The sequence below is a fragment of the Xiphias gladius genome, chromosome 20, assembly GCF_016859285.1.
Source record: "Xiphias gladius isolate SHS-SW01 ecotype Sanya breed wild chromosome 20, ASM1685928v1, whole genome shotgun sequence".
NCBI classification, from domain to species: Eukaryota; Metazoa; Chordata; class Actinopteri; order Istiophoriformes; family Xiphiidae; genus Xiphias; species Xiphias gladius.
In genome coordinates, this window is record NC_053419.1 from 4749448 (window position 1) to 4769846 (window position 20399).

General features: G+C 41.1%; 1 protein-coding gene across 3 annotated transcripts in view; it reads left to right on the forward strand.

Annotated features, from left to right (window-relative positions):
- c6 (complement component 6) overlaps positions 1-20399 on the forward strand; it is a 23883-nt gene continuing 3484 nt past the window's right edge. Inside the window, exons 1-18 of one of the 3 annotated variants that reach the window (XM_040156968.1) lie at positions 1-81; positions 299-471; positions 1229-1359; positions 2923-3061; positions 8467-8598; positions 9235-9391; positions 10989-11133; positions 11406-11547; positions 11934-12072; positions 13086-13274; positions 13737-13980; positions 15138-15260; positions 15392-15558; positions 15697-15922; positions 17676-17844; positions 18218-18329; positions 19492-19624; positions 19788-19982. In XM_040156968.1, the coding sequence (XP_040012902.1) occupies positions 79-81; positions 299-471; positions 1229-1359; positions 2923-3061; positions 8467-8598; positions 9235-9391; positions 10989-11133; positions 11406-11547; positions 11934-12072; positions 13086-13274; positions 13737-13980; positions 15138-15260; positions 15392-15558; positions 15697-15922; positions 17676-17844; positions 18218-18329; positions 19492-19624; positions 19788-19982 (2719 nt within the window). In that variant the 5' untranslated portion in view covers positions 1-78. Of the gene's footprint in view, positions 82-298; positions 472-1228; positions 1360-2922; positions 3062-7338; positions 7699-8423; positions 8599-9234; positions 9392-10988; positions 11134-11405; positions 11548-11933; positions 12073-13085; positions 13275-13736; positions 13981-15137; positions 15261-15391; positions 15559-15696; positions 15923-17675; positions 17845-18217; positions 18330-19491; positions 19625-19787; positions 19983-20399 lie in introns of those variants that run through there. The other 2 variants (XM_040156965.1, XM_040156966.1) reach the window with 2 other exon arrangements.

A 20399-nucleotide genomic window follows, 5' to 3' on the forward strand; every position in this document is an offset into this window, starting at 1 on the left:
ATTTTCCCCATCGGTAGAGGGGCGCAGACGGAGCCGGAGCGCAGGGCGAGCACGGAGGGGCCCGCGGACGGCAGCAGGATGGTGAGTGCTGAGATACCGAAATCAGAGGCTCGATAGGAGCTCCGCGTTTTGGCGTAGCCCTGCACCAAGGGACGGGTTCTGTTCGCTGGGTTTGTTGTCATGCAGCGGTGACGCAAAAGGGACAAATCCGGTTAAGGCTGTTTTTGTCGTGGTCCTCCCATCCGCTGAGGATGCATTCACATCAGTACGTTCCCGGTCTGCTTCTCCCTCTCCCCAGACCGTCCAGGAATTCAACACCCTCGTAGCCCTGTACCGGGAGCAGGTCATATCCATCGGGGAGATCTCGGCCGACTGTCCGTCTCTGCGGGCCCAGATGCACCACACGCGGTCCAAAGGATGCTCCATGGCCCGGGCAGCGCACCAGGACCTCGCCGTCATCTCCGTCTCAGGGTGAGAAGGAACCAGAGTGTGATCGTTAGGTAGAAGGGGCCCCCATCAGTTTGGATGAAACACTTGAGCTGCCCGTCGCTGATTCTTTGAGAGAAATTCCTGACCTGGTGAACCCTGCTTCTCCCCTTTAGTGGTGTAGGGCCACTCTTCCAGCAGTGCCCAACACGGCTCCACAAATAATACATCTCATTCAGGCTGTGAGGCACTTTTCAAAGTTAAAGATAAAATGAGTATTGATATTCTAAAACTAACGAGATAAGATGGGAGAAGTGTGGAGGTAAAAAGCTGAATAAGAAAAAACAAAACAAGTTGCAGATGGACAGGGAGGTTCTGGTATTCTACCTGCCATGAAGCCACCGAGACGCAGACAGTTACTTTTGTTTCATGCGGGAAGCGGTGGTGTAAAAATCCGTTGGCAGGGACCTCGAAAGAAGCCGGAGTAACTCGTTCAAGGGAATGTTCCGTTATTACTGTTATTACGAGGAAACCCTGTGACCGCAGAGAGACGTTGAAACAAGCAGACACCGGGGGTCCACTGATGGGGGTGCGAAGTGTCCATTTGTAAGGAAATGGGTGAGAACTGAAGGAGAACATGTGTTTAAAAACAAAAAGCCAAAGTCTGCAGCATGTTTTCGAACTTCAGCTGGACTGTAAAGCACACACACACACCCTCTCCTCTGTCTGATTTCTCTCGCTTTCTCTCCCCCCCTTCCCTCTCCTCGCTGTCTTCCTCTCGCCCCTCCTGCTCGTGCTGCAGTCCAGAGGACGGAGAGATCCACCCCGAGATCTGTCGGCTCTTCATCCAGCTGCAGTGCTGCCTGGAGATGTTCATCACGGAGATGCTCAAGTCCATGTGCCTGCTGGGGGTACTGCAGCTCCACAGAAAACGTACTATCCCCATGTCGTTGTGCCACAACCTTTAGAGAGAGGGGTCAGGAAAATCCCTCTCCCTTTTGAAGCCCGTAGATCTCCTTGGGCAGATGCTCACGAATTTCTGAAAGTGTGACATTTTGGACAGATTCATTCAGTTTAACCGCCCGTGCGTCACGTGGCCAATAATGAAGAACGTGGGTGGAATCAGGTTAATCTGTATTCATTTGCTTTTGACATTAAATATAAACTAAAACCTGACGATCATAGAACAAAGCCACTGTTAATGTTATCAGTAACCTCTGTACTTTTTCTACTGGCCTATTACATAATGACGAATTCAATTTAAATTTAAATTCGGCAAAATGCAACGTAAACGAAAAACAAAGTAATAAGTCATTTTAAAAGCCTGGTTGTAAGAGCACATTTGACAAAAGACACACATTTTACGACTTGAAATTCCTGCGCAAGTCGTTTCAAAGCCAAAAGGCTGGTAGGTAGGTCGTTCAAATGCAAATAAAAAGATGTTGCAGTTCCCTCGTCTCGAGCCAAGAATTTTGGGTGGCCTGGAGGTCCATCGCGTGAGAGGCGAAGTACTGCTGTCAGAGACTTCCAGTGCAGTTTGTAGCTCAACATGCACTCATCTGTTCAGAAACATACACATTTCAAGTCTCTTAACCGGGCACATGACAAGCATTTCTGAGGAATGCTGAGAAACCTGACCAAGCTGCGATGCTTGGAGTAAACAGACGTTTCGGGTAAATAAATACATTAAAAGTGCATTTCCGGAAATGCTTTTCAGATCTATTTCACCCACTATTCCTCTACTTGAAATCCAACCAGTGCTTCTTAAAGTCTATTTAAAATGTACACTACTTGTTTTTTTTAACCTCATTTCAGATGACACGCTTTCTTTCAGTTTCAACTTTGCTGTCATCTGCTGGAAATTTGTTCGCAGTGCAGGCATCAACACACGGGTCACAGGCATAGGTTGATGACAATGAACATTAACAAATGACAAGGACATACGAGCAGTAAAATATAGAAAAAATGAATCAAACTAGCATATTAAAATTCACAAATAAGTAAAGGAAGAATAGAGAAAAACTGGCAGCAGATCAAGCCAAAAAAAAGAAACACTAGAATCACCATCCTGTCCATTAAAGTGACAGGATGGCAGAAGTGGCTTCGGAGTGATCTGATTCTGAGCATGTTGTCAGACATTAGTCTTAGTCTGGCTTTAAAACATCTTGAAATACCATGTTCAACATCCACACAATCAAAATATGGTCAAATTGCAGAAGAGCTGTAGCCGTGGCCACCTTTTACAAAACTTTGTTCTTGTTTTTAAATGACATTTAAATCAAACCTTCATTGGATCGAGAGAAGGGAGCGTTTTCTGTTACTTTTGATTTACTGGTTTGGAACTAAAGCAATTGATCTGACACAATCCAGAGGACGGCATTTTGAAATACCACATGTTGTGCACCACAGTTGCCATTTACACAGTGTATAGCGTGTAGTGGTGGTACTAGTGTTTGAGGCATCTGTATTGACAGTGTCTCTGTTTGGTCCCGAAAGGAACGGACTCAGAGCCGAAGCTGGACTTCAGGATGGATGAAAGCTCTGATGTTCCCATCCTGGAAGACCGATCCTCCTCTCCCATAGACTTTCCTCAGGAGCAGTGGTTGGTGGGAACCGATATCGAGAACATAGAGAGGTACAGTGACTGCACCTGCTTTCTAAAAGTCTTTCTTCCGCCGTTTTTTTCAACTATATTTTCTTCTAATGTTGAGAACTCATGAATAAGTCATCCAAACTGCAAATATCTCTCTGCCGATTCACTGGTTCTTTGTCTTCGCAGAGATATGCGAGAGATGCGAAACTTACTCAGCAAACTCAGGGACACGATGCCATTGCCGCTGAAAAACCAAGGTACGTGATGTTTGTGATAGATAAAATCCATGATCTCACCAATGTGACATTCTGGATACGTAACGCAGAGGGATCAAAACAATAGATGCATCAACAGCATCAGACTAAATAAGAGCAGCAACAGCAGAACAGAGTGAGGAAGAAAGAAGAGAAGCATAAAAGACAAACATGTCAGAAAATGATTGAATTCAAACCTCTGATGTCAGGTAAGCTCAAGTTAGCTGTGGTTACTGAATGATTAGAAAATACATGGTGCTAAATTCTGTCCCTGGTAATTTACTGGCCATTACAGTTGCAGATACTCACGTTAGAAAGACTGATGAAAGAAAGCTTCCTTTAGAAAAGAACCTGAAACCTGTCAGATGTTAACCTTTGCTTTTATTATAGTGAAAAAAACTGTGTGGTTATGCTGCTAAAATTATGAAAGGAATTGTTCGACATTTTGGGGAAATACGCTTATTCGCTATCTTGCTGACAATTAGATGAGAAGACAGATATCACTCTAATAAACACTAAATATTAAAGTAAAGCCGGCAGCTGGTTAGCTTATCTTAGCATAAAGACTGGAAGCAGGGGGAAACAGCTAGCCTGTCACAGCCCAAAATCTGCATTTTTTAAATCCGCATAAAACATGTTATGTAAACACAACAACTAGTTGTGTTTGCATATGTTTTTTATGGGATAAACAAATGAGATATAATGTGTGAATTAGTTTTAGAGGCAGTTCTAGAGGCTGTTAGCTTTGGACAGAGCCAGGCAAGCTACAGTGTGTCCCCCCCGTTTCCAACCCGTACGCCAAGATGCTAAAATGAAAGCCAGTCGGCTGCCGGCCTGATTCTGATGCGAGAAAAATGACTTTTTGGGCAACGATGGAAACACGAAACAGGATGACACGTTGCTATCATCAGCTTGTTTGTTCCAGACGACAGCAGCCTCCTGAATCTGACTCCACAGCCGCTGATCAGACCGAGGAAGAGACGCTTCCCCGGACTCTGCTGCATGGTGTCAGGCTGAGAGTCTGACAGCAGCACTACAGTCAACACACGTACGACTGGACATTCGTTTTAATTCAGTTGAGTTCCTTTTGTGATTCATATTTATGAAGAGATTCTTTAATCTTATCTCATTTTATTCTTCGTGAATTTACAGTATTTTTTTTCCATAATATCTCAAACTGTAGTATCTATTATCTTATTCTTTCCCATTTGTCTGTCTCACCCAGATATTTCCTTTTTTTTTTTTTTGCCACTTAGTTCTGCGACTTGACTCGTTCGAAACGTTTCGTTGCGGAAAGTTTCGCCCTTGGTCCAGGTTTGGTTATTTTTAGTTTTTTGTTAATATTTCTGTCTTACGTTATTTTATATAATGAAAGATAATAAATGTATATATTCAGGCTATGCACAAGCAATTTTAGTTTTCAGGTGTCTCACTGTACTTGGGTCACATCTCCATGTCTGAATGTTTGACAGTGTGAGATGGTTTAGTCTGAACTACTTTCTGATGTATTTCATTTGAGCATCATTCAGTAATAATCCAGGCTCCTGCCAGGTGAGTCTCTGCTTACCTGTGTGGTGTGACACCATGTAGACAAAGCAATTCATCTACAGCATTATGGTGCATACACATAACCGGCTCCTATAATTATACCATACTCCCACTGTAGAAAAAACTATGTTTGTAAAATAAACCATATGCCAGATAAGAAGAAGCAGTTTCAAAGCTTTGCCTAAACTTTAACCTTTAGACGTCATCAGCTTCTTATTCTGTTGAGTACTTTAGTTCGAACTAAGGTACTGGACTGATTCAGTTGGGACAGAGGATGATTTCTAATGGTTTTCGTGACCTCCTGATCTTTTCTGTAGCAACATGTAAACATTTTCTGTTGACCACCACTGTAGTCCATTGTACTCCATAGCAAGGAACCTTAAAAACAATTGCCCGTGTGATATTTTCATGAAATGTTCTGTGTTTACTGTATTCATGGTCCCCAGAGGATGAATACTCATAATGTTACTGACCTCAGCATCATCAGCAGCCATAAACTTCCATCTTTACCCAGGAAATATCAAAACTAAAATTTATTGATTCCAAGCCTGCACCCCAGAGGATAAAGCCTTTCGATTTGAATGACCCCTTAACTTTTCCTCTAGCACCACCTTCAGGACAAGGTTCGAATTTTTAGCTTTAACAGTTGCTCCAATATCTCATACAGCTAAAATCATCAGCGTGTTGCTCGTTCAGTATTTCGGGGTGTAACAAACGCTGCAGCCACTGCAAGACACTAGCAAGACTTTTAGTCTTGTTTACTGTGCTGGACATCATCAGCAGTCTTCCCTGAAAAGGACCATGTTTAACTTTCAGCTTCGGTTTTCCATCACAAGGGCTTTGCAGATGTTCCACATACAGAAACAGCACAACTGAAGAAGCCACACACAAAAAATGAACTGAAATCCACTCACGGAGATTCTTTATCTAAATCATTGTACTAGAGCCATTTTCCCATTGAATGTACTGTAAGTGCAATGTACTTTGTAAATTCGTGTTTGTGAACGTTTTTTTTTTTTTTTTTTTAATTATTATTAATGTAGTCTACTGTGGTGATGTCTAAATTGCTAAATTTTTTGTTTCGGCATGTTTATGACTCAGACTAGGCCATGTGTAGTTAGTGTATCCTGCAATGTAGAAAGTCCACAGCTATAACTAGTATGTACAGCCTAGGACATTTTATAATGTGAATAAAGTTTTATATGCAAATAAGATGGCATTTCTTTTTTTTCTTTTTTTGTCTTTAACTTAAAGGAATAGGTCAGCATTTTGTCCGTGTGAGAAAAGAAGGATGGAAATCAGTCTCATGTCTGCGGGTTAAGCACAGAGCTGGAGTCAGAATGCTCACGGTTGCCTAGTTTAGCATAAAGACGGGAAGCGCGGGGAAACAGCTAGGTGAAAAAAGTGAAAAATTTGCCTACCAGCACTTCTAAAGCTTACAAATTAAAATACAGACTCTTGGTTGCATGACCCAAACAGAAGTAGACAATGTAAAAACAATTTGTAGTTTTACCGGGAGTCCGTCCACCCAGTACTTCCACGCAGCATCTCCAGCTACGGTGTGGGTAGCCAGACTGCAAGCGAGCACAGGCTTTGGTCTCTGCACATGCATGATGCCACCAGACCTGGCAACCTCACGTTGTCTAGCAGCAAGACTCCAGGAAACTGTTCACAGTCCCCGCAGATGGCTGTTGTTCAGAAATAGTTCTAGCACGAAACTCCCTCCAAGTCTACCAAATTGTTGTTTCTATAAATCATTTCTTGTATGGATTAAACAAGTAAGATAAAACATGTTAGGTAGTGAACTTGAGATGTGCTGGTGTATGTTTATTTTTGAAACTTTAGCTGTTTCCCCCTGTTTACAATCTTGCAAGTGATGCTAAGCTAACCACGTCCTGACTCCAGCTTCTGATGCACGAGACTCACATCAATCTTCTCGTCTAAGTCTTGGAAAGAAAGCAAATAAGAGCAGTAACCAATGTTGAACATTTTTTCTGGAATTGCACAAAAACAGTACACAAAATGAAACAATTTGCTTGGGAATCAAATGTGTGTCTAACATTTGACTATCTTGTGGCTAGCTAAATCCTCTTGTCTCTTCCCTTTTCAGTAATGTTTTGAGTCAAATCATTTCGATTCTTCTCAACTATGTAGACCTTTTTTTTTTTTTTAATTAAAGATAACTTTTGGGCATATATATATTTTTTTTTAGCACTTTATCCCCCAGTCTTGAAAAAAAGAGATTTATTAGGCAATAATACATCAAAACAATTAATAATGTTATTCACTAAGTGTAATAAAGTGGACAACAGCCTGTATACATTATTGTTTATAGTTACCAGTTAGCCTGAATTCACTTAGGTGCTTTTTACAACATGGACCAAAACAATGTGTGGATTTTGTTTAGTGCCAGATTGTGCAAATACTTGGACAACTGAAGGAAAGAGCCCACTCCCCATCTCTAGCTGTCAAGTCTCAAACGCACAACATCTGGTTTATGTTTCTGCAGCCGGGAAACTCCCACCCTCTTCACTTCCCGTAACAATGAGGGACAAGAGGGTTATGTAAGAACTTTATTTATCACTATGCGTTCTGATTATTGTTATTATTAGCAAAAAAATGTGTTTTTTATTTTGAGATTTTTTTTCCAAACAGATTGGGCAATGTAAGTCCAAAACCGACAGGATGCCCCTGAGGAGTCACTGAGGGAGGTTTTATATTCCTGCTGTCAACTCAGAGTCGGGTTCAACTCTGCCTGCAGTGCAGAATCAACTTGTTGCAAAGACTCTCAACTGCCTAAATACCATATACAGCCAAGCACAGGGGCTGCTAAGTTATATGCTTTAATATCTGCTGAAGAGGACATCAGTATATGTGGTAAGTTTTTTAATGTTTACTCCACTTTAGAAAATTAAATGTTATAAATAAATATGCATAAATAAAAATGGAATCAATTTCTAGAGTTAATATTTCCATTTAAAACTGCACAATGACCCTTAGTTGCTTTGTGCTATTTTATTTATTTTGTTCTATTTTGTCTTTTTATCATTAAATGTCTTTATATGCCTCATGCTGGTGCATAAAACTTTGAATTCACTCTGCTTATGAAATGTGTGGAACCTAAAACTTACCTGTGCCTAAAAAGTATTTATTTAGTACAAAAGAAAAACATGTAATATTGACAAAAAATCAGTCAGTTTAATATGTTTGCGAACTAAATGTTTTAATGGGAAAACAGCAGACACTGAAAGCTGCACTGCTGTGAAATACTGCAGCATTTTGGACGAGAGGACAGTACAGTAGATGGTAGTTATGGGGCTGGGTTCATGTCCTAAGGGTCTGATCATCATGTTGACATGTTGAGGAAGGTTTGTTGGGATCTTTAGTATGTTCCTCTGTGGGAATCAGAGTTGTTTGATTTTATCCTGTTTGAAATGCTGATAATTTACTGTGATTATCAAGGTGAAATAAATGATAAGTATAATAAAAATCCCAAAAAACAAAATTAAAAATAAAATAACCAGTTTTACTGTTTACTATGTATGGAAGTGGATAAAAGACAGCAGTTGTTGATTCTGGTGTGGTCATCAAATTATTTTCAGAGTAGGTAAAACCAGTTTGGACTCCCCTGATGGCTCCTTCAAGCCAGTTGGTCCTGCTGCTACAGCTCCTCAGCTGCATGTCAGCTGGTCTGGCCTGTTTCTGTGACCGGTACCCGTGGGGACCGTGGTCCACCTGCTCCATGACCTGTAACCACGGCACACAGAAGAGAGAGAGGTGAGACACAGCACTGAGACACTGCACAGAGAGAGTTGGGACACAGCACTGAGACACGGCACAGAGAGACACAGCAGAGAGAGAGGTGAGACAAGGCATAGAGACACTCCAGACAGAGACGGCACAGAGAGAGGTGGGACACAGCACTGAGACACAGCACAGAGAGAGTTGGGACACAGCACTGAGACATGGCACAGAGAGACACAGCAGAGAGAGAGGTGAGACAAGGCATAGAGACACTGCAGACAGAGACGGCACAGAGAGAGGTGGGACACAGCACTGAGACACGGAACAGAGAGAGTTGGGACACAGCAGAGAGACACAGCAGAGAGAGAGGTGAGACAAGGCATAGAGACACTGCAGACAGAGACGGCACAGAGAGAGGTGGGACACAGCACTGAGACACGGCACTGAGACACAGCACAGGCAAGTTGGCTTTTGAGGCCAGATTTAGGTGTGTAGCATTTTGTCTTATGAATGTACAAACTCAAATTGAAAATTGAAAGAACAGTCAAATACTGGAATCAAGAATTATTTTCTCTGCTGTTTTCAGTTATTATTTTGAAATACGAGCCTAATTGCTGGTGATGCCAGCAGCTGCTCGACGTCAAAGTGATTTTCAGACTTTTTGTACAGGAGCTTCCAGATGGATGAGTATTACTGGAAGAGCAGCTGCCCTCAGCTGTGTGAGAGGTACGACAGGAGAGCCTGTAACGAGCAGGCCTGTCCAATCAACTGCGTGCTGACGGAGTTCGGGCCATGGTCTGACTGCTCACCCTGTGCCAAGAAACAGGCAAGAAAGCCACCCTGCCAAACACCGACATATTCCCCCTCATTGCTCTGTAGTGTCCTCAGACCAGAAGTTAAGTATACTCAGGACAGTCACCTGCTGTTGATAGGACGCTGCTATCCCACAATGCAATGCAAGAAAGAAGGTGGTGAGGCTGCTCAGAGCTAGAAATGATCAAAATAATTTTTGTAGATGGTGGCGAGACAATTCCAGGGAGATCTGAAAATAAAAACGAAGTATTTAATCCTTAGAAAAACATTTTGCCTAACGTGTAACTAAATAATCCAGGCTCAAAGGACCATTTTGTGGCGTTCAGAGCTTTAGAGCGTATCTCATTGTCTTCATGACAATGAAGACAATGTCCATCTAGAGAATGTTCTGTTAGTATAAAACCACTGTTAGTATACACTCACCGAGCACTTTATTAGGAACGCCTGTAAAACTGCAGTGCATAAAATCCTGCAGATACAGGTCAGAAGCTGCAGTTAATGTTCACATCAAACATCGGAATGGGGGGAAAAATGTGATCTGTTAATGACTGCTGGTGCCAGACGGGCCGGTTTGAGTATTTCTGAAGCTTCTGATCTCCTGGGACTTTTCACACACAACAGTCTATAGAGTTTATACCAGAATGGTGCTAAAAACAAAAAACATCCAGTGAGCAGCAGTTCTGTGGACGGAAACAAATAGTTGATGAGACCAGAGGAGACCGGCCAGACTGGTTGGAGCTGACAGAAAAGCTAAGGTAACTCAGATAAGCACTCTTTACAACTGTGGTGACAGAAAAGCGTCTTGGGTCAACAGTCCAGGCATCTGGTGGTAGTGGTGGTGTAATGGTGTGGCGAATGTTTTCTTTGCAGACTTTGGGCCCTTAATACCAATGAATCATGGTTTGAATGCCACTGCCTGTCTGAGTATTGCTGCTGACCATGTACAACCCTTTATGGTCACAATTTGCCATCTTCTAATGGCTACTTCCATCAGGATAATGCTCCATGTCACAAAGCAAAAGTCGTCTCAAACTGGTTTCATGAACATGACAATGAGTTTGGTGGACTTCAGCGGCCTCCCCAGTCACCGGATCTGGATCCAGTAGAACACCTTTGGGATGTGGTAGAACGGGAGACTGGCAGCAAGAATGTGCAGCTGACAAATCTGCAGAACTGACGTGGTGCAATCACGTCAACATGGACCAGAGTCTCAAAGGAACAGGATGTCCCCAACATCTAGTTGATTCCAGGCCATGAAGAACTGAAGCTGTTTTGAGAACAAAGGGAGGCCCTACCCATTACTAGTATGGTGTTCCTAATTAAGTGCTCAGTGAGTGTATATAGTACATTCTATATAGAATTTTACTCATTTAATTTTGTCTGTCAGTCCTTTTTGTGTGAGGAAAAGGTAACTTTATTATCATTCAATTTTACCAAAAGCGATTTTTAAAACCTCTGTAAGAAAACTCCACTCTTCACTGCAATCGTTTCCTCTCACTAGTTTCTGTGGCAGCTTGTTTCAAGAGTCCATCGATGAAGTCTGTGACCGAAATCTGTCATTGGACGGGGGTTTTTCATTGCACAGTCTCCCTGTGATTCTTTTGCCATAGTTTCGGACCCGGGCTGTCCAGAGGCCATCCCAGTTTGGTGGATCGCACTGCAGCGTGGAACTGACAGAGGAGAGGCCCTGTCACCCCTCCGCAGAGTGCATGTTAGCACCCATCAACTGCAGAGATGACTTCAAGTGCGATAATGGTAAGTAGTTTTTTTTTTGTTTTTTTTTACATAACTGATGTGTTATAGAATAAAAGGAAAGGCATTAAACATACGCAGTCCTCTAAATATGATGTTCAAATAATAGAAAATTATGTTTTTGTGTTAATGTTTTTATAATCATAATTATTCTATCTGATTGAGGGAGCCAAGCCAACATCTTTTGAATCCCTAAGCTGCTGTCACAACACACACACACACACACACACGCGCACACAAAAAAGACACGTCTAAAAACATTCTTTCTGCTGCAGGACGTTGCATCAACTCAACCCTAACATGCAACAGACAGAACGACTGTGGAGATAACTCTGATGAGAGGGACTGTGTCAACCCCACAGTTGTGTGTCCAGCAGAGAGGAGAGTGGCCCCCGGGGCTGACCTTGTGGGCAATGGGTAAGCTAAGAGTCGAAAGGTCACTGCTGAGCTCACTAACTTTAGTTGAAATGCGGACTGGCTCAAATTCCTACCTGCTGGGATCATAAATTATATTCCCCTCTGTCGAGTGCTCTGTTGTCATGACTCTCCTCTTAAAAACACAGATAATTATCAGAACGTTTTGCACTTTTGCAGTGACTGTGATATTCCTCTAGCTCTGAATGTTTCTGTACCACTTCTGCGAAGACAAAAACACAGTTGTAGCCTGAGTAGTACTGGATTTTTTTGAGGTCAATACTGATGCTAATATAAGAAAATCAGCCTGCCTATGTATTGTTGGGCAATAATATTTACTTCCCTTGAAAAGTCAGTGGATTTGAATTTTCCTTGATTTGTGTTTGAAGGTTTGATGCTCTAGCAGAGGAGCCGAGGGGAGCAGTGCTGGACAACATGTTTATGGGAGGAAGCTGCATTATCAGGAGGCCTCCGACCACACTGCTCTACCATCGAATACCTCACAACTTTGAGAGCTTTGACATTAAGGTAGTATCATTATTTTGAATATTTAATTGTACAGCACCTCTGGAAAGCTTTTCTTTGACTTAACCAACACCAACATTTCAACACCAAGATAAAGGCATTGCATCTGTGTAAAACAGAAAGAGTTGGGTTGTTAGAGCAATCAGAACAAAATAACCCAACTCCCAAACAGAAACCAGCCATCATTGGGATGATATCAGGCTGAATGAATGAAGTTAAACAAATGGCAATGCAGTTTGAGTATCAAACAACTTTAAAGCTCTTTTGTGTAAACTGTGAAGGAAAAGTTGGTTTATCATTCATTCACTTTTGGTGATGCTCCTATTGAAGTTTCAAGGTCTCTCCCAGGGGCCTTTGACAGATGTTTTATGAGTCCAAGGGGGCCTACATATGGAGCAGCCTCCCGCCTTACCATAAAATGGAAATAAGCCAAGCTATGTCTGTCTGAGCTTTCATTTATGACCAGTGCATGGGCAGACCTTGAATATTATGTATGTTTCAATCTTATTAGATGATGTGTTTGGGTGGAAGTAAAAATAACCAATTGGGACCAAGTTCTTTGTCACAAGAAAACAATATAAAAGATGATTGTTTGTCTCCTACATTGTAACTTACAATCTATTTCAATTTAACTCTATCAGTGTTATGTGTGTTTAATTGTGTTCAGAGTCCTTTGAAGAAAATCTTCCACAAAAAAACTTACTTTAATGGTACACATATTTGTTTGCAGAAAAATGAGACAATCCCAGTGAAGAACTTGTCGCCATTGCCGTGTGCCATAGTGTCTTTTTGAAAGTACCACTAGAGCAGCTATGGTCGGAGATTTTCATATCATACACACAGAAGTTTTAACATAATAATTTGAAAAATGTTTATCAGTGTTTTGTAGAGAAGCCCTATTCAGCTTTGGCTTCACCTCCACAGATAAACACTTCAGGAAAAGTACAGTTTTGTTTTGTTGTTACTGTTCTTGTTGTACTAAACCTTGGTTTACAGATGTAGTTGTGGTTGTAAAGGTTGGAGTGCTAGAAGACTTCAGCACCGAGCCCCAGCCACTACACACAGAGTCCATCAGTGTGAAGAGGTCCAGTTCGAGTGAAGACAACAAACAAAATCGAGACACTTTTTTCTTCATCTATTTCCTAAGTACATCTAGGACGCAAGTGAGCTCTAACAAAGAGGCTTTTGAAGCTTCAAAGAAAATCGTGAGTGACTCAGACAACATTACGCGCACACACATGTTGTAGTGATACGTACACTTGTGTAGTTCTTCATTCACATAACACATTCCCTAATCCCCTAACCCTAACTTTAACATAAAAAGTGAGGACCAGGCACATTGTCCCTATTTTACAAAAACATCCTCACTCTCAAGGTCTTAACCATGGTCCCCACAAAGATATAGGCACAAGAGCTCGCACACTCACACACGCACACACACACACACACACACACACACAAACACACACACACACACACACACACACACACACACACACACACACACACACACACACACACACACACACACACACACACACACACACACACACACACACACACACACACACACACACACACACACACGTATCTGTTCACATACTCACAGATTGCTGAATAAAACTATACTCTTCCTCTTCATTTTTCTTTCATCTTTCCCTCCGTAGGACTCCAAGTTTTTCCGGGTACACCAGGTTCTGCCTGTGTCCACATTCAAGGTGAGGGAACCGGGGGACCTTGTCCTGTCACAGCCTTTCCTCCAGTTCCTTCATGCTCTTCCTCTTGATTACAACTACGCCGTCTACAGGGACATCTTCCAGCGCTTTGGGACTCACTACTACAGCTCAGGGACACTGGGAGGCCACTATGACCTGCTGTACCAGTACAACCGACAGGAACTCAACAGTTCAGGTACAACAGCACAGCCTGGTGCAAAGACACCCCGGGCTGCAATGGTAACCTAAAAGCCTTGAAACAAATCAAGAACTGGAAAGGGCTCAGTATACTTGCAACAAACTAGGTCGGATGGCATGTTGTCCAACCTCTTCTAAAGACAACAATGTTTGTACCTGCTCTGAATGGCCACATTCAAGGCAGGGCAACAACTCTGCCATAATAAGCTTCTCCTGGCTGCATCTCACAGCCTCCCTCTCTCCAGGAAGTCTGTGTCTTTTGCACCTTTTTGTAGTCTCAACGCGGTGAGTGATGGAATACACTTTCGCCGGCCCACCATCTCCACAGTCATTTCAGTGAGACCACTGCATTGGTACCAGAAGAGTCTGGACGCTTATGCTGATGAAAAAAAAACTAAAAAAAAAAACTAAAAACTGCAGGGCCCTCTGGTAGATACGTTTTTCTCAACTTTTGCTGCAACACAATGTGATGTCCTCCAACAGTGCTTTGGCCGATCAAATACATGCAAGTGCAAATTCCTACTAGATTACTTTGTAACATGAAAAGCATAATGCTATTTTATACCCCGCACTTGTCAGGAAAGTTAAAATTATTGTGACTGTCACTTCAAACTCCTCGATGTTTTTGTATTTCTTGTATTCTGCATTGTTTCAATAGAGAGGGAAAGAGAAGAAAACTTCTGGATGTATTACACACACTGGACTTTCTCATTAGTATTTTGTTTAAACAAAACGGGGACAAATTAAAATTTTACTGTTACTGTATCTAGCAGCAAGTTGAATCTTCAAGATTTTTAGTATGTAAATATAACAAGTTCATCTTGCAACATTTTTGGAGGGTTAATTGAACATTTTGGTTCTGGTTGTAGAATAATGTTCCCAGAATCTTATTTTGCTGAAAGATAATTCTTGAGAGGTTTGCATTGGAAATCGTTGGACTGCAAACAAAACAAAACAAAACAAAACAAACAAACAAACAAAACAGAATAAGCAGATGGTCAGGGAAATGCCAGAAGTAGACGATAATGTAGTTTACCTTTAATATTTAAATATCACCATTCTATTGGAAAAGACCACCCATATTGTGCTATAATATTTGTTGGTTGTTCCTTTGTTTCTGAGTCAATGTTGCTCCACATTCTTCCTCTCTGGCAGGTGAAACCGAAGAGCACATCAAAGGCTGCCTGGGCCAAGAGACCACCTGGACCATCATCCTCTACACCGAACATAGCAGTGTAACCCGATGCTCTGACAACAGGATGACTCAGAAATATCAAGGTTACATCAAAAATCTCCCAGGAAGCACACTATTTTCATTCCTAACCCTGCTGTTCTTGGCTTACTGACACTGATCTTATTATCACCATGGTCTTTCCTTCTATCATTCCCACCACTTGTCTTTGGTCCAGGCTCGTTCATTCAGGCAGCAGAGAAGTCTTTCTCCATGGTGAAAGGAGGAAGAACCAGAGAGGCAGCAGCTCTGGCATGGGAGAGGCAGGGCCCGGCTCCGGACCGAACATCTTACAAGAATTGGGCTAAGTCCATTCTTGACAACCCTGCTATGGTTGAATACAAGGTTAAATTTAAAGCTTCTTACCCAAACATCAGAAACATCTTCAATCTGCTAAAAATGGCCCCTGAAGAATAATCAGTATAGGTCACATTATAGGTCAATAAAAGCTGATGCTGTGTTCATGTATGTATGTTTGTCCAGCTGCTGCCTATCATAGATCTTGTTCGGGGTATCCCTTGTGCCGCCACAAAGAGGAGACACCTTAGGAAGGCCCTCCTGCAGTACCTGGAGGAATTTGATACCTGCAAGTGTGCTCCGTGTCCCAACAACGCCAGGCCAGTTCTCTCTGGCACAGAGTGCAAGTGTGTTTGCCAGACTGGCACCTTTGGCACCAACTGTGAGAAACGGGCTCCCGACTACACTTCAGGTACATTGGGACAGCTGCAGTACACAATATGCTCTGTGGTTGGGTGATTAAATTTTGACAACACTGTTGCTGGTTGATGAATGAGAAAAAAACAGACATCAAAAGTATTGACTGATGAAGTGGGAGGAAACACTGGTTCCCAAAGTATTTTTCCCCCACTTTGAATTCTAATTTCATTGTTTTCTCTTAATTATATCCTTAAAGTTCCTCAACATAGAAACACCGGAGTTCCTGGATAATTTAACCATAGATTCCTGTTGCGGCCTTCAGTTTTAATATATATAATAATACAAGAATAATTATGTTTATTTCAACTTTGCTTCTGAGAAGTAAATGTGAACTGATTTACAAAGCGTATTTTATTATCAGTTTTCTAACAAGGATAAGAGTCTAAAGCCATGCTAATGTCTCTGAGAGGCTGTACTCAAGCTAAATACTAACATTAGTGTGTTAACATTCTCACAGAGTCAATGCTAACATGCTGATGTTTAGGAGATATGTTTACTGTGTTCACCATCTTAGTTCAACATGGGATGTTAGCATGCTAACATTAGGCTAAACTAGAAGTACAGCAAATCAAAGTCAGTAGGATTAATTCTCTGGGGAACTTGAATGTCTGTACAAGATTTGACGGCAATCCATCCAGTAGATGTTAAGACATTTTACTTGGAGCTAAAGTGGTTGACTGACAGACCGACATTGCCATCCAAAGAGTCAGGGCCAGAAAGCATAATCTTTAACTCCTGCCCATTGTTGACAGTGCACGAAACATAATTTTTAGCTCTGTAATTAGAACCTTCTTACTGAAAGTCATCTTTGGAGTTGATTATTGATGTCCACAGACTAGTACTTTTTGACTTTTTATCAAGGATTCACATACTTCTAACATGGTTGCACATGTTTAGTACCAATTGTTTTCATGTTCTGCCAAGCCTTTAAAGTGCTTGCCAGTCACCTAACATCATGTATGCAAAAACTGAACGGGACTTTTACTTCTGAAACCAGGGCCACCAGAAATTACTCCTCACAATAGGAATGGGCATTAAGAAATGGAAACCAGTTTACCATTGACAGTGACACTTATAATTGTGTGAACCAGCTTTGGGACATTTTCTATGGATTAATTTGTACTCTGCAACTATCAACACCTCAACTTGCAATTTAGGTTTAACCCTGCTACCAGCATGGCCCTAAATTGGCAATGTTGGTTTGTCCAGCTCTGTGTTTGTCAAGCACTTTGTTTCAGAGCAAGATTTTGATTAGCTAGATAGCCAAATTTAGATTACTGTAAATCAGATGTGGATTTTTGTAGTCCACATTGGATGAATCATCAGAATTTTGGTCACTTCCCGACCTTTATTCAATAGCCACCATTAGGCCAGAATTTTCACTTATACACATGAAATCAAAATCTTAATATTATTAAATTTATTGATCATATTCATGGTCCCCAGTTGATGAACCTTTTGATTTTAATGGCTCAGTAACTTTCATTCTAGTATCACTCTCAGGATAACATTCTAAGTTTGAACCCCTCTATTGTTGGAAATAGTCTTAAACTTGCAAATTTATCAGTATGATTGTGGTTCTGTCCAACACTTTCATATTGTGGGATGTGAAGAACACTGTCTGTAGTGGCTGCTAGCAAGTCTTAAGACTTTTAAACTAACACACAATTTCACTTTCATTATACACCCACCAGGATTTGGTTATGTTCACACTGGAAATGTGGTTTGATGTGTAATTTCCACAGAGGAGGTGGATGGTTACTGGAGCTGCTGGGGGCCGTGGAGTCGCTGTGGAGTCTCCATGAAGAGATATCGGACAAGGCGGTGTGATAACCCAGCCCCCCTAAGAGGAGGCCAACCCTGCAATGGTCCTGGCAGACAGGTGGATCCGTGTCACATCTCCATCTTTGAAAAGTAGGACGAATTGTTTGCGTAAACCAGCAACTTTTAACCCATGTTAATTTACTGAAACATAACAAAACTAACAGATACAGTAATGAAAAGTCAAATTTTAGACAGTCATCATGTCTTTACAGCAAGAATTTCCCCATGGAGAAAAGTACTTTACCTTAATGATCGAATTCAAAATGTTTTTTTTTTTTACTTATTAAAACATAATTACTGACATTTGTTTGAGATGGTCACTATTTTTACACTGAAATATGTAAACCCTGATGCTCTGCTGATGCCACACATCTTTAAACTCTAATGTGAAAAATTTCCGGGTTTTATTTTGTCTGTGTTACTTTGGATTTACTGAATGCTCTGGTTCATGTTTTCTTGTCAGACAGGAGACCTGTGACAACGATGACGACTTCACTGTGGGCTGGAGGGATGAGCTGCCTCCTGGTGTGCAGGGCTGTCTGAGGCCACAGAGGCCTGCCAACAGCTTCCTAAGGGTAAAGACTAACCTGCCATGTAAATGTATATATATATATATAAATAAATAAAATGTACTGTATACATACATATACATACAGTACACCAGCATCCAGTTATGGGGTTCAAAACACAATAGCTGGAGTGTTCCACTTTCTAAAAACACTACTGCAGTGACTTATTATAATGAAAATGAACTAATGAATTAAAAATCTTACAACCACTGATTTTAAATTGCATTTAAATTAAACATTAAAAAAGTCAGACAAAAATAAAATAAAATGAAAAAAAACTTTAAAAAGTAAACGATAATTACATTTGTCAAATAATTTATTTTCTTTATTCTTTCTTTGAATGATAGAAGAATTAGAACTACATATGAACATGAAATTGAAAAATTAATGGCAAAAAAAGCTTTTAAATTCTATTTTTGTTACTCATTTACTTATGTTTCTGCCTGTCATATTCCATCTGACAATTAATTTATCTAGCGATGTAATCAAGTTTATCTCGGATTAGTCATGAATCTCCAGAGATGGGGACATTTACCAGACAGGGAGGATCTAGAATACAAGTCATGGTATCCTGTCCGCTGCTTCATTCATTTTTGACATTTTTTTCTTTTGTGAATCCCTCAACTTAACAGAAGTGCAATACTGAAATGCTGGAGTGCCCCTTTAAATATAAGAGAACTCTCTTTAACTTAAAGAAGTGTAAGCACCTTACAGTTAAATAAAGTCCAGCACATGGAGCAGCAGCTCATGTAAGAGCTCCTGTTCTAGTGGCACGCTCCAGACTCCGTATGTCATAAGGTACTAAATTATGATTAAGCATATTTTAATTATGATATAGTATAGCAAAAAGAATTACTAAGTATGTCAAAAGTATCACTTTTTGTATCTCAGTTCTGAATTATTACTTCTATTATAATAGAATAATGATTCAGTATTTCATAGTTTGACAATAGTACGCCATTGTCGTGAGATATCTCAGAGGAAAGGATATAATGTGAAGAAGAAGTGAGGAATGAAGGGAAAGAAACCAGGAAGGTTAGGGGAAAGGAAGGAACGGGTTGAAATTAGAAATTAAGAAATAAGGAAATAAATAAAAAGATTGATGACCAGCAAGGTTTATATATTATATAGAGCCTTCTAACTTTTTATTAATTCGCTCCTCCAACAGAAAGCGAAGCAGTATTATGACTTTGGTGAGGATGAGGAGTTCCAGTGCTACACTGGATTCGAACTGGAGGGTTTTCAGTTCATCAACTGTCTCCCTGATGGAACCTGGAGTCAGCCAAATGGAAAATGCATCAGTAGGTTTGTTTTCTCACTTAACCACTGAACAGTGGTCTAAGTAATTTGACAACCACATCTAGTAACTTTGTCATAGTTGGTCACGGTCACTAGTAACTGTTGAGATTAATTTGAATATTTCTGCACCGGATATCTATAAAACCTGTCCTCCCGTACTTCTAGGAAGGCTCTGCGTTCCTCCTGAGATCCCCGATGGGATTTTGCTGTTCCCCGACAAAGACGAGTACAGAATTGGGGAATCAGTGGGTTTGAACTGCAACGAGACGGGCCTAGTGCCACTGCCACAAAGCTTCTACAAATGCAGCAACAGCCTCGCCTGGGAGCCTCCGTTATCTGCCGACCTACGCTGCACTGACGGTAGAGTAGATTACTAATTTTGAGCTCCATAGGTGATAGGTGATAGGAAATTAGGAAACGCCTGTGAATCCAATACTTTTAATGCAGATGTATGACAGAGGAGCTCAAAAACATGAAGAAATGTCAGCTGAATACATCAGTCTGATGTTTTGGTTCATACAGACTGTCATCTGAGCAAAAACTGAAACCTAAACATCACAGACGCTGAAGACACTAACTGCCATTTCACTGGGCCTGTACTATCTACTGTAAGGAGCATTTTAATGCTTTAGCTGCTTGAAGTGGAGCTACCTTAATTAGCCTACTCGAGTTACTGCTGACTAGTTTAATAGATCTTTTTTCACAGCAAATACATTGACTTGTCATTGCAGAAATGCACAGGTATTACTAACATAAACACTGGCTCTGTTCTATTAA